This window comes from Crocodylus siamensis, chromosome 15 (genome assembly GCF_052110815.1).
Source record: "Crocodylus siamensis isolate JL-2025a chromosome 15, ASM5211081v1, whole genome shotgun sequence".
Taxonomy (NCBI): Eukaryota; Metazoa; Chordata; order Crocodylia; family Crocodylidae; genus Crocodylus; species Crocodylus siamensis.
Genome location: NC_143409.1, coordinates 3,514,291 through 3,528,937, shown reverse-complemented (window position 1 = coordinate 3,528,937; position 14,647 = coordinate 3,514,291). Strand labels below are relative to the sequence as shown.

At 44.0% G+C, this 14,647-nt stretch overlaps 1 protein-coding gene across 4 annotated transcripts in view; it reads left to right on the top strand.

Annotated features, from left to right (window-relative positions):
• Nucleotides 1–14,647, top strand: part of PIAS1 (protein inhibitor of activated STAT 1) — a 92,528-nt gene that overhangs the window by 39,346 nt on the left and 38,535 nt on the right. For all 4 annotated transcript variants that reach the window (XM_090028692.1, XM_090028690.1, XM_090028693.1 and 1 more), the window contains exon 2: nucleotides 2,975–3,419. In XM_090028692.1, the coding sequence (XP_089884818.1) occupies nucleotides 2,975–3,419 (445 nt within the window). The remainder of the gene's footprint in view (nucleotides 1–2,974; nucleotides 3,420–14,647) is intronic.

Here is a 14,647-nt window from a genome sequence, read left to right as displayed (position 1 = left end):
CAGGCCGTGTGGTCTTTGCAGCAAGGTACTTGGACCTCTGCTATAACAGGCTGGAAGTTCAGTGGCAACTTTTCCTTACTTTAAATAATGCAGGTGACTTGATGAAATTCAGATGAAAATGAATAATGCATTAGTAAAGTGTGTGTGCATTTGAATAAAATTAAATTCTTTCTTCCAGTCTTGTGTGCTGCAGACTCGTATTGGCAGTACCTAACCACGCTGTATTGTAGGGGAGATCTCAGGAAAGAAGCTGAAAGTTTGGGGCGCTGGATCAGAGACAGCCGGAGCTTTTGATCTCTAAGGAATGTGGGGTCAGCTGGGTTTGGGGTAAATGTGCAGATTTGATGTTTCTGGTAAATAAGAGTCTTGATTAAATCTGTCACTTTAAGTTTCAGAGTTAACTGTTTATGATGACACAGTAGTTTACACATTAGGATGATGGATTGTTTCAGAAGGCTTAGAAAATTGGGGAAGACTACCGAGTGTCCCTTTTATACCCAGTTTGCATCTTTAGGGCTGTTTTCATACCACAAGTGCTAGCAGCGCAACTTTTAAAAAATAATTACCCAGCACATTTATGCAGCAAATGGAGAAGTGTGGACTCTACAGCAGTTCTTATGCTGGACCCTGTGAATATTTGATTTATAAGATAGCAGTTGTTTTGGCCTGGACACAAGCCGTTTCTGCAATACCTCATAAATATCCCCTTGAAATGTATCAGTTGACATCTGGAAACATTCAATAAAATCTTAGGAGATCCATGCAGCAAACCCCAGAGCTCTGTTGGGGTGCTGCATCATGGGCATTTGACTTTCCCGGGTCTCCCTTGCAGGGAAATCCTTTGGGTGCTCAGTAGAAGGGGGCCCAGTCCTTGGCAGTGACTGAAGAGAAAATTGCCTTCTATGTCTCTTTGGTTTCTGCTACACAAAGGGGGAAGCACATGTGCACATAGAGATTTCTCTTTCTTTTCTCAGCTTTTATGTGCAGGGTTCCCTTTGGTTCCCTGTCTAGTGAAGTCAGTCTAGACCAGGGGTCGACAAGCCTTTGGGTCCCGGTGCAGTGGAACTGCCCCTGCACTTGTCCCGGGCTCTGCCCATGCCTTGCAGTCAGGCAGCGTGGGCTCTCTCCCGCAGGACTTTCATATTGCTGAGGAGTTGTGGCAGCTGAGTCCTAGTTCAGACCCTGTGTCAGGCCCCCCGCCCCCTCCCCCCAAGGAAAATGCTGTCAGCCCCTGATCTAATTAGCTGTACATTTTTCATTCGGCAGTACAGCTTGGGGGGAGTAGTAAGATTCGAGGGTAAAGGACCAGCAACCATAATAATGAATGAAGGCAGGGCCCCTGCTACTTCCCCCAAAAAACAGAAACCCCTCAAGTGTGGCAAGGGTGATGAGGGAAATGTATGTATTCATAATTTAGGTTGGAGATTGCATCTGAAGATTTCATGAAACTCAAACATAAACCCCCTGTAAGTCATTTTGAAACTTGTAGACACTTCCTTTCCCTCAAAACACATGTAGATTTATAGTTAAATTAAAACACTGGGAACACTGGCATTTCTAGTTCCCACTTCTGCCACCCCATTTCTAGTTCCCAGTTCTGTCACCCATTTTTAAATGCCAGCTTTGCCAAAACCTAAATGTTGGCAATGTAAAGCTTTGACTGTGACTACTGTCTTTTTATCCACCTAGCTAGAAGTCATGTGCATATAAGACCTCCTGCACCAAAAGAGTAAGTCAGCATGAAGTCATGTTTTTGCTCTGGGTGGCTAAGAAAACGGGTTGTAAGGTGAACTAAGCTGATGGTATATCTTTTAGAGATATCACCACAAACAGGCTATAAGGACATCTGCCTTTGTATAGCTGTAAAATTAACATTTTTCTTTTAAAGAAGGGTGCAAGTTTAAGCAGAGAGTGCTTATAGTACAGTCACTGTAAGTATTCTGGTTTTTGAAGTTTGGCCTATGCTAGTAGCTTAAAAGGGCTAAAGGAGTCGCAGCTGTATTATTCTCATGTAAGGTGCTTGCCAATTTATCAGGGGTGAGAGAGGGGCTGGGCAGAAGAGGATGCTGAAAATTAACTAGCTGAAATGGGAAGCGGGTGAAGAAAGAACAGAGCAGTGACTGCAAAGAATATAAACCATTAGGTAAAAGAAATGTACATTTCCTTTCTACTTTGACATATTTTGACTTTGCTCAAATGAGGATAGGCCACAGTAAAACAGCCTTAAGAATAAAATCATGGACAAAGCATCCTTCAAAGACAGATGCCTAAGCAGAATGCATTGCAACATTTACTTTGAAATTACTTTAAGTATGGGCCTCTCTGACAGTTGGTGCTTGTCATCTGATGAGCTATGAGTTGTGGAGACAAGTTGCTCTCTCTCTCTCTCTCTCTCTCTCTCTCTCTCTCTCTCTCTCTCGCTCTTTCTCTTAATTAGCATATTCATATACTTTGTTAGACCCCTTTTGCAGAATTTTCCTGTGGCAGAAGTCCAAGCAGTGTCTGAGAACTTGGTGGCTGTACCACATGTGTTGGAGAGCTTGCCAAATACTTGCTAACATCTGGCTGTGTTTTCTGGAATCAAAATGATGAGGCCTTTAATTATATTGGTATGAATGTACGTGGGAAAGAAGGAAAATTAAATTTTGGAGTAATGATTTGGTAACTTATCCTACTCCACAGGAAAATTCTTCATCCCCTTTGGTCCAAATTTCTCCCTTGCTGTTAGGGCCTTGGATCATCTGTAGCAAATTAGAAATCAATACCTATAAAAATGACAAGACCCCTCCCCATACTTTCTACATCTGTATAGCTGCCAGCACTTAAAATAAGATTTTGTTCAAGTTTGTATTTCAAGTCAAGGATGAGGGAGAAATAATGGCCTAAATCGATTATGCTCAAAATGATTAAGATGCAGAAAAGTATTAACCTTAACTGAAATACTAATGCTGATGAATGTTTGTTTGTCTTCAAGCAAATGGTTATGAGCCTTAGAGTTTCGGAGCTGCAAGTACTTCTGGGATACGCGGGGAGGAACAAGCACGGACGCAAACACGAACTGCTCACGAAAGCTCTGCATTTGTTAAAAGCTGGCTGCAGCCCTGCTGTGCAAATGAAAATCAAAGAACTCTATAGGCGGAGGTTCCCTCAGAAAATCATGACGCCTGCAGACTTGTCTCTCCCCAGCGTACACTCAAGCTCCATGCCAGCCACTTTGTCACCCTCTACCATTCCACAGCTCACGTATGATGGCCACCCTGCAGCATCACCGTTGCTTCCTGTTTCTCTCCTGGGACCTAAGCATGAACTGGAACTGCCCCACCTTACTTCCGCACTCCACCCTGTCCATCCAGACATCAAACTTCAGAAATTACCTTTTTACGACTTACTGGATGAACTGATAAAACCTACCAGTCTAGGTAAGGCTGTAATACTGTTAATGCTGTATATTGAATTTATGTTCAGTAATAATGGATTACTTCAGTCACTAGTGTGTACACTGTTTAATGCTGCATCCAGGCAGAGTTTTGAGCCATGTTATTTTTGGGTAAGTGTAATGATTGCTTTGTGGAGCAGCTTATTCTGTGGCACACAAGGAGATGCATCTCATGCACCAGCATTTACAAGTTGACTCAACATTGTTAAGCTACAAAGAAATGTCGCCAATTCTGTGTACATGAGTGCCCCCACAGGAGTGTGGATTGGGTAGAAAACTATTGTTAGGGTGAGGAACCCATTAAAAATAAGGAAGCGCGAGCAATTCAGAGCAGATGGCTCAGTCAGAAAGTTCATCAATCAATATTTGGGCCTGTCAAAGAAAAAAAAATACATATTTGGTCAGCGTAAGGCAGCAGGTTAAACTAGATAATCATTTTGGTCCTGTACAGACTTAATACCTAGAGGTTGATTTCTGTAGTGTTTTACTTTGTCGTCTACAAAATGCTTGCCTAGTCCGCTAGGATATTTAACACCATAGTTAAATACAAAAACATTTTGCAAAGTTGTTAACTGATCTTGAAAAGTCCAATGTCTGTCTCCAGCTGCAGTTTGAACGGCCTCTGTTCTCCCTTCCAAGCCTGGAGGAACATTGGTAAAATCTGCTCGTTATCAAAACAGATTGTGACCATAGAGCTTATGCCAATACACACAACTGTGCTTGGGTGAACAGTGTCCAGTCTTGGTGCTGTTGCTCTACAACTTGCTACTGAGGTGTGCTGGCAAGTCTAGCGGCTTGTATACTTAGTTTTTCACTTGTTGTGGACTGAGGCATGCACAAGAATGAAATGGAAGCCAGGTGATTAACAGCTTCTGGAATAACAGAAATTGGTGTACTCTGGTTCCAATACACTGAGTGTAACGTTGAATTTCTCTCTAAAAGAGGGCGATTATCAGCTTTGCTTCAGTCTGGAGTCTCTTAATTGGTTCATAGAAATTCCAGGCAGTGACTGTAATGCAGGATAATTAGCTGCTCAGAATGTGTCTCATCACTTAGTATTATAAATACTTTTAAAAGTAACAGTATAATGCTGTAATTTCAGTAAGACACTCTAGCACATGAATTATGGTATACGTTCATTCCCCGTTGTGGTGAGAGCACTCTACTGTCAGCCTCATGCCTAATAAACCAAGCCTAAATTAAGAGATCATAATTCATGCCTTGTCATGTCTTACTGCTCGAGCAGTTTATACATGACAGGGAGTTTTCTCCTTGCGTGAACTTTCACAATGAAATGGGTGAGTATAATGGGTACAGCTTAAAACCATGCCAAGTGCTTTCAAAATGAATTATTTAGCACTGAGGGGTATGGTTGGATCACATGTATTTGATACTTTCCCTCCATTATGCCTCTAATCCTGAGAGTACTTTTCCTTTCTCGTCTTCTGGGAGGGGAGGAGCTCCTAGATGCATGCGTGCAAGAACCAGTGCTTTTGGTTTCTTCTTGTAGTGGAAAGTAAACAGTAATTCTAGTCTGTAGCAACACTCTCTGCGGACAGCACAGGATGGTTTAGGGAAAAATCTTTTCATAAAGACGAGGAAAAATAATTACTGCATATGCTGGTAAGAAAAACCCACTGGTTAGTAATCTGAAACCTACAGATGTAAACCTCCTTGACAGTCACTGTGCCTCTCGCTATAGTGTATGAGAAGGCTGTGCTATTAACATCTCCACCACATTCTACATTATTGGAAATGCCGGTTTTTAGTTAACATCTGGCATCGGGGCTGACCAGCTCGTAGTTTCTGGGCTGTATGCGGACCATGAGGACTTAATGTGCAGCTCCTAGGCACCTACCCAGTCACCACTCTCCCTATCACTCTGACTGCAGCTGGGGTTTCTAGGCTCCCCCTTAAAGGTGCACTGATACATTGGTCCCATATTGTATCAGCACTGATATAAGGAAAATTGTTGTTATTGGCAATCGGGGTTTTTTTGGGCTGATAATGTCACTGATAAATGCCAGGTGCATGCACAGCCACAGTGCATTGCAGCACGCAGGCAGCCAGGAGCACAGCCTGGCAGCATGGAGAGCAGCATCTGGCTGGTAAGTCTGTTGGAAGGGATTTGGGGAAGGAGGGGATGTGGGGGCGGGGAAGCAGACTGAGTCTCGCAGTAAGGGAGGGAGTGGGGCTGGGGCAGGCACTGCACAGCCGGGGCAGGGAGTGGGACAGAGCCATGGGGGGGAGGGGGTAGCTTCCGCAACTGCACACACCCTGGGAGGGCATGGGGGCATGTGTCCCTGGATCTGTGCGCAGGACGAGGGTGGGCTGCTGCTGTGGACTGGGGCTGGCCTCTTCCTGGCAGGGGGGCTGGGCTGGGAAGAACATGGTGCCACCCCCAGCAGCAGTCCACTGTTGTCCCATGCACAGATCTGTGGGCACCCCCCCGCCCATGCCTTCCTGGGGTGTGTGCAGCAGTAGGAGCCGCCCCTTCCTCCCCACGCCCCCTGGACGAGCCGTGGCTCTGTCCCATGCCCCACCTCAGCTGTGCAGTACCTGCCCCAGCCCCGCTCGCTGCAGGGGCCTCGGTCTTCCCCCACAACAGACTTACAAGTCAGACGCTGTTCTCCAAGCGGCTGGGCCACCTATGGGCAATCGGATTGGTATTGGCCGGTATGGCTTGTTAAAAATTGGCCGTTGGTATCAGCCCAGGAAATCTCTAGCGGAGCACCCCTACTTCCCCTCCCTCAGCTTTGGATTAACTGCTCCCACCCCGGTGCAGCCAACAGTGCTTGGGCAGCCCGCAGTGTGGTGCAGTGCGGGAGCTGAGGTCGGGGGAGGAGGGGCAGGATAAGTACCACCTGCCTGTACGAGGCAGTGACTGCCTGTGAGTGCAGTGCAGCGCAGTGGTGGTAGGGGGTCACCCATGTGGGGTTGGGGGCCTGTGGTTCACACTAGCATGGGCTCTGGGGTCTGCGGTCCCCACTGGTGTGGTTCATGGTGGTTCCCTTGGTTGCTTACAAATTGGACAGCCTGCCTTAGATTACTGGGTAGATGTTTGCCCCAAATTATTCTGGCTTCCATTTTGTTGCTGTGAGGAACTCGTTTCTTTGAGTGACGCATCTTCACTTTGTCCTCAAATGGCCGATGCCTGTGCTAGGCGCTTGCAAAGCTTCCTGTTTGGGTGCTGGCCTGACTTCAGGGTCTTTCAGTTCCTTTTACTCCTTGGATTCTCTCCGAGTTTGATAGGGAAGCTGGTTTCTTACTTCTCTTGTCACGATGAAAACGGGCTGGGGATTTGCCTTGAGTTTTGAAGAACAAGTTCCCTTCTTCAGAAACAGAACGTGGGTCAGATCTCTTGGTGTAGATCAGCGATGCGGCTGGGGTTTGGCACAGAGCCATCGATGCCAGGTTTTCCTTCATCCTTTTCCAAGTAGAGCCTGACCCCAGAAATGGAGAGATCTTTGTGCCTGCACATGGTTCTTTCCACTCGCCCCAGCCCTTCTCAACTGAGGGCAGAATTGTGGATTGGCAAGTTGCTGGAAGTCAATTTTTGCCCTACAGCGAAACGAAAACAATATTTTGCAAAACACAAAACGATATCTTTTGGCATAGTACAGCATTTGGGTACAAGCCATACTGTTTTATATAGTTATGCAATACATTATGTTATCAGAAAATGGCATTTTCCACTCATTATTTCTATTATCAAGAACAAAAGAAGGAAAAGCTTCTATTGGTTGTTTCCTCAGACCGTTCTAGACTGTGTCAAGTGTCTTCCAGCAATAGTCTGGGCCTGTGAATTGGATAGAGCTGATCAGAAAATGGGAAGCTGTCCTGTTTCCTCTTCCTCATGTAGATCTTCCATTTAAAGCAGCTGGCTGCAGATTGCCTGACCAGGAGCTACTGCACGGAAAGTTGGGCACTGCCTGATGGCTGCTTAATCTCCTTTGCCCTCTCTGGCTTGCAGTCCGCCATCTGACTTGTAGCACTGAGCTACATCATTACAAGGGCGCTGGAGTAATCTAGCCATGTTGGACTTAAAACTAGTCTTTTAAACCAGCTCTGCTCTCTTGAGAACCGAACATAGCAGCCTGCAGGTTGTGGACTAGTAGAATGAATCCACCCCTGCCGTTTTGTTCAAACAGCAGATTCTCTCACTTCTGCTTTTAGAGCACTTCTGGTACGTGGCTCTTGCTCTGCTTCTTTACCCCTGGAGTTAAAAATAAATAAATAGAAAAACAACAAATAAATGCCAAAAGAGAACTGGGAGTTGAAGGGATGTACAACATCCATTCGAGCCCGGAGAGGGCTGCCAGTAGGTTTGCTTTTCTAATGAAAATGCGTGTGCTTTCTCCCAGCTCAGTGGAGCACAGGATTTGGGTCACCGAGGAAGTTGGCCACTTCAGGTGTTGCAAACTGAAGGGAAGCATCTGTATTGGACAACATCTAAGGCAGGCTGATTAGTATCTCTTATAATTCCCTGGCCTTTGCCAGAATAACTCTAATTTACCTGAGTATAGGTGACAATTTCGTAAGTTCAAAAGGAATTGGATCAGGTTTTGTGAAAGAAATGGAAAAGCCTTGACATAAATATTATGAGGGAGAATTGATCCTCCTTTGTAACACCGATTTAAAAAAAAAAAAAAAAGATGGGTGCATCTCAGTCCAGCTGCATGTGTCCATGCGCATGTTAAGAAGTTCTAGTTTGGGTTACTGGAATGAGCCAACACCATGGCTAAACCAGGGAACAGAATTCGTGTTCAGACAGGAATCTAACTGAAGGTCATCCTGTGTTCACAGTCATCAGAAAAAGTGTTTATGAAAATTAATTGGATTGTTTTACAGCTGATGCAATGCTGCCAGCTCTGTTCTCCTGTTAGGAAACTGAGGAAGATGGTGAGGTTGCCATGATGTGAAATCCTTGTCAAGCAGGTTATGCTAATAGCTGATTGCTTTACTATACTTTCTGTTAAATGATGATTGTTTTGCACTATTTATGTTGTAAAAGCCAAATTTTAAACCAGTAGGTGTTTGGGATAGTTGGTCTCAATATATGGTATCAATAAAATATTCAATATTGTCACAATCTGACTTGTAAGATTATAAAGAGGGATGATGCTGATGAAGCATACAATGAGCATAACTATAACTTTGCTTACCTCGTGGAATGATGTTTAGCCCTAAAATGTGATTAGCACTGTATCAGAATCAACTGTACTGTACTAGATTGAATATATGTATTTATATGCTTTGCACTGATGCTGGTGCTTACATACCAGCAGACTCACCCTATCCCAGAAGAAGGGTTTGTGCCTGAAAACTTGCAAAGAACACTTTTTCCAACTACTTAACTTTTATTAGACCAACTATCACATTTGCCCAAAGAACCTTGTCTACCATAAAATGTGACATTTGCATTGGAAATCTAATGTTCCAGGGTTTTTATTAGGCCTGATTCACTAGGATCCGACTTTTGGTATACCAGGTGCTTTCACAAGTTTTGCTTTCTTGTTTCTCCTTCCAGTCTTCTGAGCCTGTTAAATGTGAAAAATGGGAGTATTCTGAACTCTAAAGGCTCAAACTTCAAGCTGTATGGACTGGTGTGGGTTTAAAAAAATCAACCTTGAAGTCGATATGTGAAATTAGAAATAGCGAATAACCTGCAAGAACTTAATGAGCCCATAGAAATGCTGCCTGCTTTCAACAAGCTAGCTGGTGTTCATTGGAAGGCTTAAAATTTGTATGCGAAATATTTTTATAACTATTATGATTATTTACTGCAAAATGACATTGATAAAAGTACTTGGGATGGGTATGAAATTAAGATCCTATTAAAGTAATTGACTGTCTATTGGATTCTATAAAAAAAAAATATATATATATATATTTTGCCTAATCTGATTGTCCAAAAAATATTTATTTTGGGCAGTGCTAATTGTTTTGGGGGGTTTTAATTATTTGTTCATCAGAGGTTCAGCAGAGTGTATTTTACAATTTAGCTTGTGTGCCACTAACATTTATACCTTCAATCTTTTTGGTTTTTAGCAGTATGAGGCAATTGAGCACCATCAGAGTTCCCCAAGAGGATGTGTATTTAAACATAACTTCTCATTGTTTCAGCTCTTGCAGCTTTGAAAAGTGCTGTAAATAGTTCACAGCTTTACTTCCGTGTATGCAACACCACAGGGAATGTGTGTTCAAAAAACACAGCAATTTTTGAAGTTGCTTTTTGTGCTAAAATGTAACAAATGCCATGGGAGGTTGACTGTTCAACAAGAAATTAGTTATGCTCCGCTGTAATCTCCTGTTAACTTCATCCCAAATCGAAAAGGTACCTTGATGGAAACTGGGGTTTTGCCTTCAGCAGCAGGAGGGAGGCGACAAGGACTTCTGGTCAGACAGCTGTACCGTTGTAAAAGGCTGGCTCCATGGCTCTCTTGAAGCTTGGTAAAAGATTTTTACTTTGCAGTTTTGAACTTAATATCCTTGGGGAAATCCTGGCCTGTGGAAGTTGAGAGCAAAGCTGTGACTGACCTCGCTGGGGCAAGGAGCTCGCTTCTTTGCGTAATTCTAGGAAGCAGTTAGCCCACCTGCTAGTCATTGGCACGTTTGGATTAACATAAATATTTTAAGAAATGGTAAATCATTGATAAGAATTCAGCAGACGCTTGGCCATTTTGTGCATCCGAGTGTGCATCATATAACTCCTGAGTCGCAATCATGGTGAAGTGTGGGAGGCTGGTTGTGTCTGGGATTTATTCACTAAACAGCTGCATGCGCTTAGAGTCCTGTTTGGATGCAGATGAAACTTTTACTTAGCAAGCTACTGCTGCCTTTTCCATCTTGTTAGGTAGATCCACGCTGAGTGTAACCACTGGTGAGTTTTGTGAGTGGAATCGAGCTTTTATCAGCTCCTTCTGGTGCATCGTTGCGATTATTACTGTTTTGAATATGCGTGCTGTTTAAGGTTCAGACAGCTCCTACCTGAGCTGAAGGATTCGGTGTTTTGACTTCCATTTCTGCAGCTCTTTTAATAGTGCTGACTTGGTTTTGTTCCTGTGGTTGGCTGAACTAAACCAGAAACGCGGTACATTAATATCTTGTTATTTTGGCCTTAATTTTTATTTGTATGTAGTCTCCCTTGAATTCAGCTATAAAAACTAGTCATTCTGTAGTATAGGCTCTCTGGGGTTTTTTGTTTTTTTTTTGAAGTGCATTGGAAGTTTAAATCAACGTTAGCTTTTATGCTAAGGAGATTTTTTTTTTTTTCCCCCTGAGTACACTCTAGCAGATTGCTTAGTTTTTGCATAGCTCGCCTCAAAATTGAGGTCACCTCTGGGACATTTCAGTATATTTCTTCTGAAAGGATCCCGTAGTGGCTGATCTTTGGAGAAATTGCCTGTCCAAGATTATAGTGGGATCCATCTTTTTAACTGAGAGTGAAAGCTTTGCTAGAGTGAACTATAATCCCAAATCAGCAAAGTATGTGAAAATAGTCAATTTAGGATTTAAAGTTAAGTTTCTGCTTATTGGCTTTGCTAAACTTGGTCCTACAAGCTTGCACGTTCATCTTGGGTTACAATCTTATCTGTAAGTGGGAGGAGGAGCCAAGTTGGATTTGGAGAGAAATGGGAAGATTCTCATTTTCTTTAGCTATCCAAGGGGCAGCTAGCTCTCAAAGGAGACCTAAACATTGGGATTTCACAGGTGGCGCTTTTCTCCCTCTGTGAGATAAAGATGGTGGTCGTTGTAGACATCAATAGCAACTCTGCTATCTGCGTTATATAAACTATGGGCTCAAAACTGAGCTTTTCACTGTATCTCAAGTGGTCACAGCCTTTGTCCGCTGCTTCTAGCATTTCAGCCACTTGGATGCGACTAGCCAAAAAACACTTTCTTTCACAGGAGTTGTGCAATGTTAGCTCCATACCTTCAGCAGTGTCTCAATTGATGTTGGTGCTGTTAGGAATTGACACCAGAATTTTCATAGCTAGATGCCTGCATTTGGTTTCCAAAAGCCATGTTTAGGGGACTTGATTTAAAACCAAAAAGGCCCCCTGCTCAACATCTGCAGAAAGCATTTGCTTTAGTGGGGCTTGCAAGGGTGCACTGCTCTCGGAAAAGCAGCCTGCTCATGTTTAGGTGCCTGAATGCAGTTTGGGATTTGAACTTCAAGTCCCGGGGTTTAAACATATGTGAGAATGAATGGGCTCTGTTGCTCAATGGGCTTCTTAAAATGGGTGTTTCAGCTAATAGAGGCCTATTATAGCATAGTTCATGGTAGGCATGTAGGGTCTTGGCCCCTGGTTGGGTTCCCACTGGGTTACACATTGTATAGACAAGTAATAAAGGACGGTTCTTGCTTCAGAAAGGCTTGCAGTTTAAAAGTCAGGCTAGCAGGTGGAGGAGTCAGAGAGCAGGATAAGGATTGAGAGATTGCATCCTTGACCTTGGAGAAGCCTCAGTGTAGGTCTTCCAAAGTGTTCCTTACCCAGAGGTGTAATTAGCACATTGTGGGGAGCGTGTGCGTGTTTATTTTTTTTGGGGGATTTTTGTCGAAAGCAAAAGCGACTTACTCTTTAAGAAATGGTGCAAATGAAGATATACCTGGTTGCATGGCTGTTCCAGTTCATCCATCCTGTAGATAAACTCTGTTATGGAAAGTTTGAAAATACAGCATGTTTACATGAGTTAATTTTAGCCCTTGGAGCCTCTCCAGGCCATTGGTCTCAGATACTTGATTTCATTTATGGGGTTTTTTAAATACGTACTGAACAGCAGCTTCCGAAATCTAATTGCTGAGGTGGGTGGGTGGGTGGGTGGGTGGGTGTGTGTGTGTGTGTGTGTGTGTGTAAATGAGGTGGTGATTGCAACAGTCTGAACAGAGCCTGGAAACTTGAAGGGAAGCTTTCTTAAGCACTCGGGGTTGCACAATAACATATCGCAGCAACAGGCTCTCTAATGCGGGGTCACTGCAGCCAAGACAAACATGTTACTCTTTTCCTGTCAGGCAGACACTGAAGGCTGCTTCCTTCAGAGGGAAGAATAATTTGCACGTTTCCTGCAGCAGCTTTCATCAAAACCTTTTGAAGAGCTCCATAGGCCCAGGTTTCACAGTACATGTGAGAGGTGTCACGGGACCCATTGCACAGAGGAGCAAAATGAGGCACTTGGCTGAAATGTGGAATTGCAGCAGTGAGGGGTGGACCAAAGAGAGGAATCTAGGAGCCTTTTAGGCTTTTGCTGCCTTAAAAGCCTAGACTACTATGTCCATACTCTATATGATGCATGTGGTTGCATATGGTGCCCTTCACTCTTGGAGTCCTAGATGCCTGCCCTTTCAGCCAAGTGCCTCATTTTGCTCCTCTGTGCAATGGGTCCCGTGACACCTCTCACATGTACTGTGAAACCTGGGCCTATGGAGCTCTTCAAAAGGTTTTGATGAAAGCTGCTATGTCCATACTCAGCTTAGCTGCCCGGGGGTCTGCCCTTCTTAACTCTGTATGATCAACGTGGGTGTGCTGGGTTCGTTGGCTGCAGCCGTGGTGGCTGGTGTCATCCTTTCCCTGTGGGGTGGCAGGAGTGGTTGCGTAGGGTTGACTTGACTCCATCCTGTGTACTGCATGGCACAGCACATTTAAACAGTGGTAAGAAGGAAAGGGTGCATTGGGCAGACCTTGCAGTCATTTGGAAGATGTGGCCACATTTTTTCTCTCTGAACCAGAGGCAAGTGGATCAGGGCTAAAAATAGGGGGGAGGTTGGGAGTAGGAGGAGGGAAGCGCTTATATGTGGGAACCTGAGGAATTGTGGTGGTGGATGTGGTTAGAAATATCTTATTGAATATGGGTCCCAGTTGAGACTCATTTTTTCCCTGCTTCCTCCCCTAGGATGAGGGCACAGAGCAGTGTTTGTCTCTGTAAGCAGCTGCTCTAAGGTTTAATTTATTAAATATCTTTCAATTATTTTGGGAGACGAGAGCAGTGAACCCATTTGCATGGTCTGATATATGAGGATTTGGTGAAACCAAAATTCAGAAAGTGAGAAGTAGCTTTTGCCATGAATTTCCTGGCTCCTGGCACCTTTATGTTGCCAACTGAGCATTATTTACAATCTCAGGATGAGATTGCATGTCTTGGAGCTGAAGCTCTTTCTGTGTTTACCTCTGGATTCAGCAAAGCATGCCTTAACTTAAAGCCTGCATGTCAGTGCTTTTCAGCAGGATTATTTGAGATGGCGACTAAACCTACAGAAATGCTGCATAGCCTGAACATATCCAGGAAAACCTCAGAAGCCTGCAGAAGTACTCAGTTGCAATGAGCTGAAGTCTGCTCTAGATTTTGGGCATTTGCTGAAGCGAGAACTCCCCTCCTCCTCCCCTGAGGACTTCTAGGTTGTAGATTTACTAGGCAACATTTTGAATCATCTCCCCCTTTCCCCCCGATGTATTAAATTGTTTACTGCTGTAACTTGGTGAAGAAGCAATCGAGCATCTTGTGTTTACCGTAGCAGATACTTGCTAAATGTTGTACTGTCCTAATACTGTTACTTTACATAACTATTTGTCTTTAGAAATAAACCTACTATTATTAGAAACCACTGGTAACACTGCAATTCAGCAATGACTTCTCACAGTCAGAAAAGCATGCAGTTCTAGTCTGAAACTTAAACACTGAATGATGTAGTCACAATAGGGTAGTGTATCATTGACTTAGCTGTATTTTGCTGGGAAGGATGGAAAAGCATTTTTGAATGTTGATTAGTTGGTGGTGGGTTCAGAGTAGCTGTGACAATCCATGGACTACATGAGAAACAAAGGTTGTTTTGTAATCTTTTTATGGAGCTAACTATATAGCTGGGAGAGAGATTGGACAAGGTTTGGGGGGAAAATGCTCTTTCTTGCATCTGAGAGCAATCGTGAGCCAGGCTAGTCTGCAGTCACTCAGAAGGCCGGGCAGGGTGGCCCTTAGAGACCTAAACTGGTTCAGAGAGGCTAAAGCTTTCATAGAACATGGCATCTGATGAAGTAGGCTGTCAAGTAGACTGTTGCCTAAGAAAGGTTATGCCTTTATAAGACGATAAGAAGTGCTGCACTGGTGCAGACCAGTGGTCCATCCACCTAGCCCAGCGTCCTGTCTCCAGCTGACCTGGTGTGTGGAGCTGCCCATGCTGCGTGCTCCCTGCCACTTACTCTAGGAAGCGAAGGC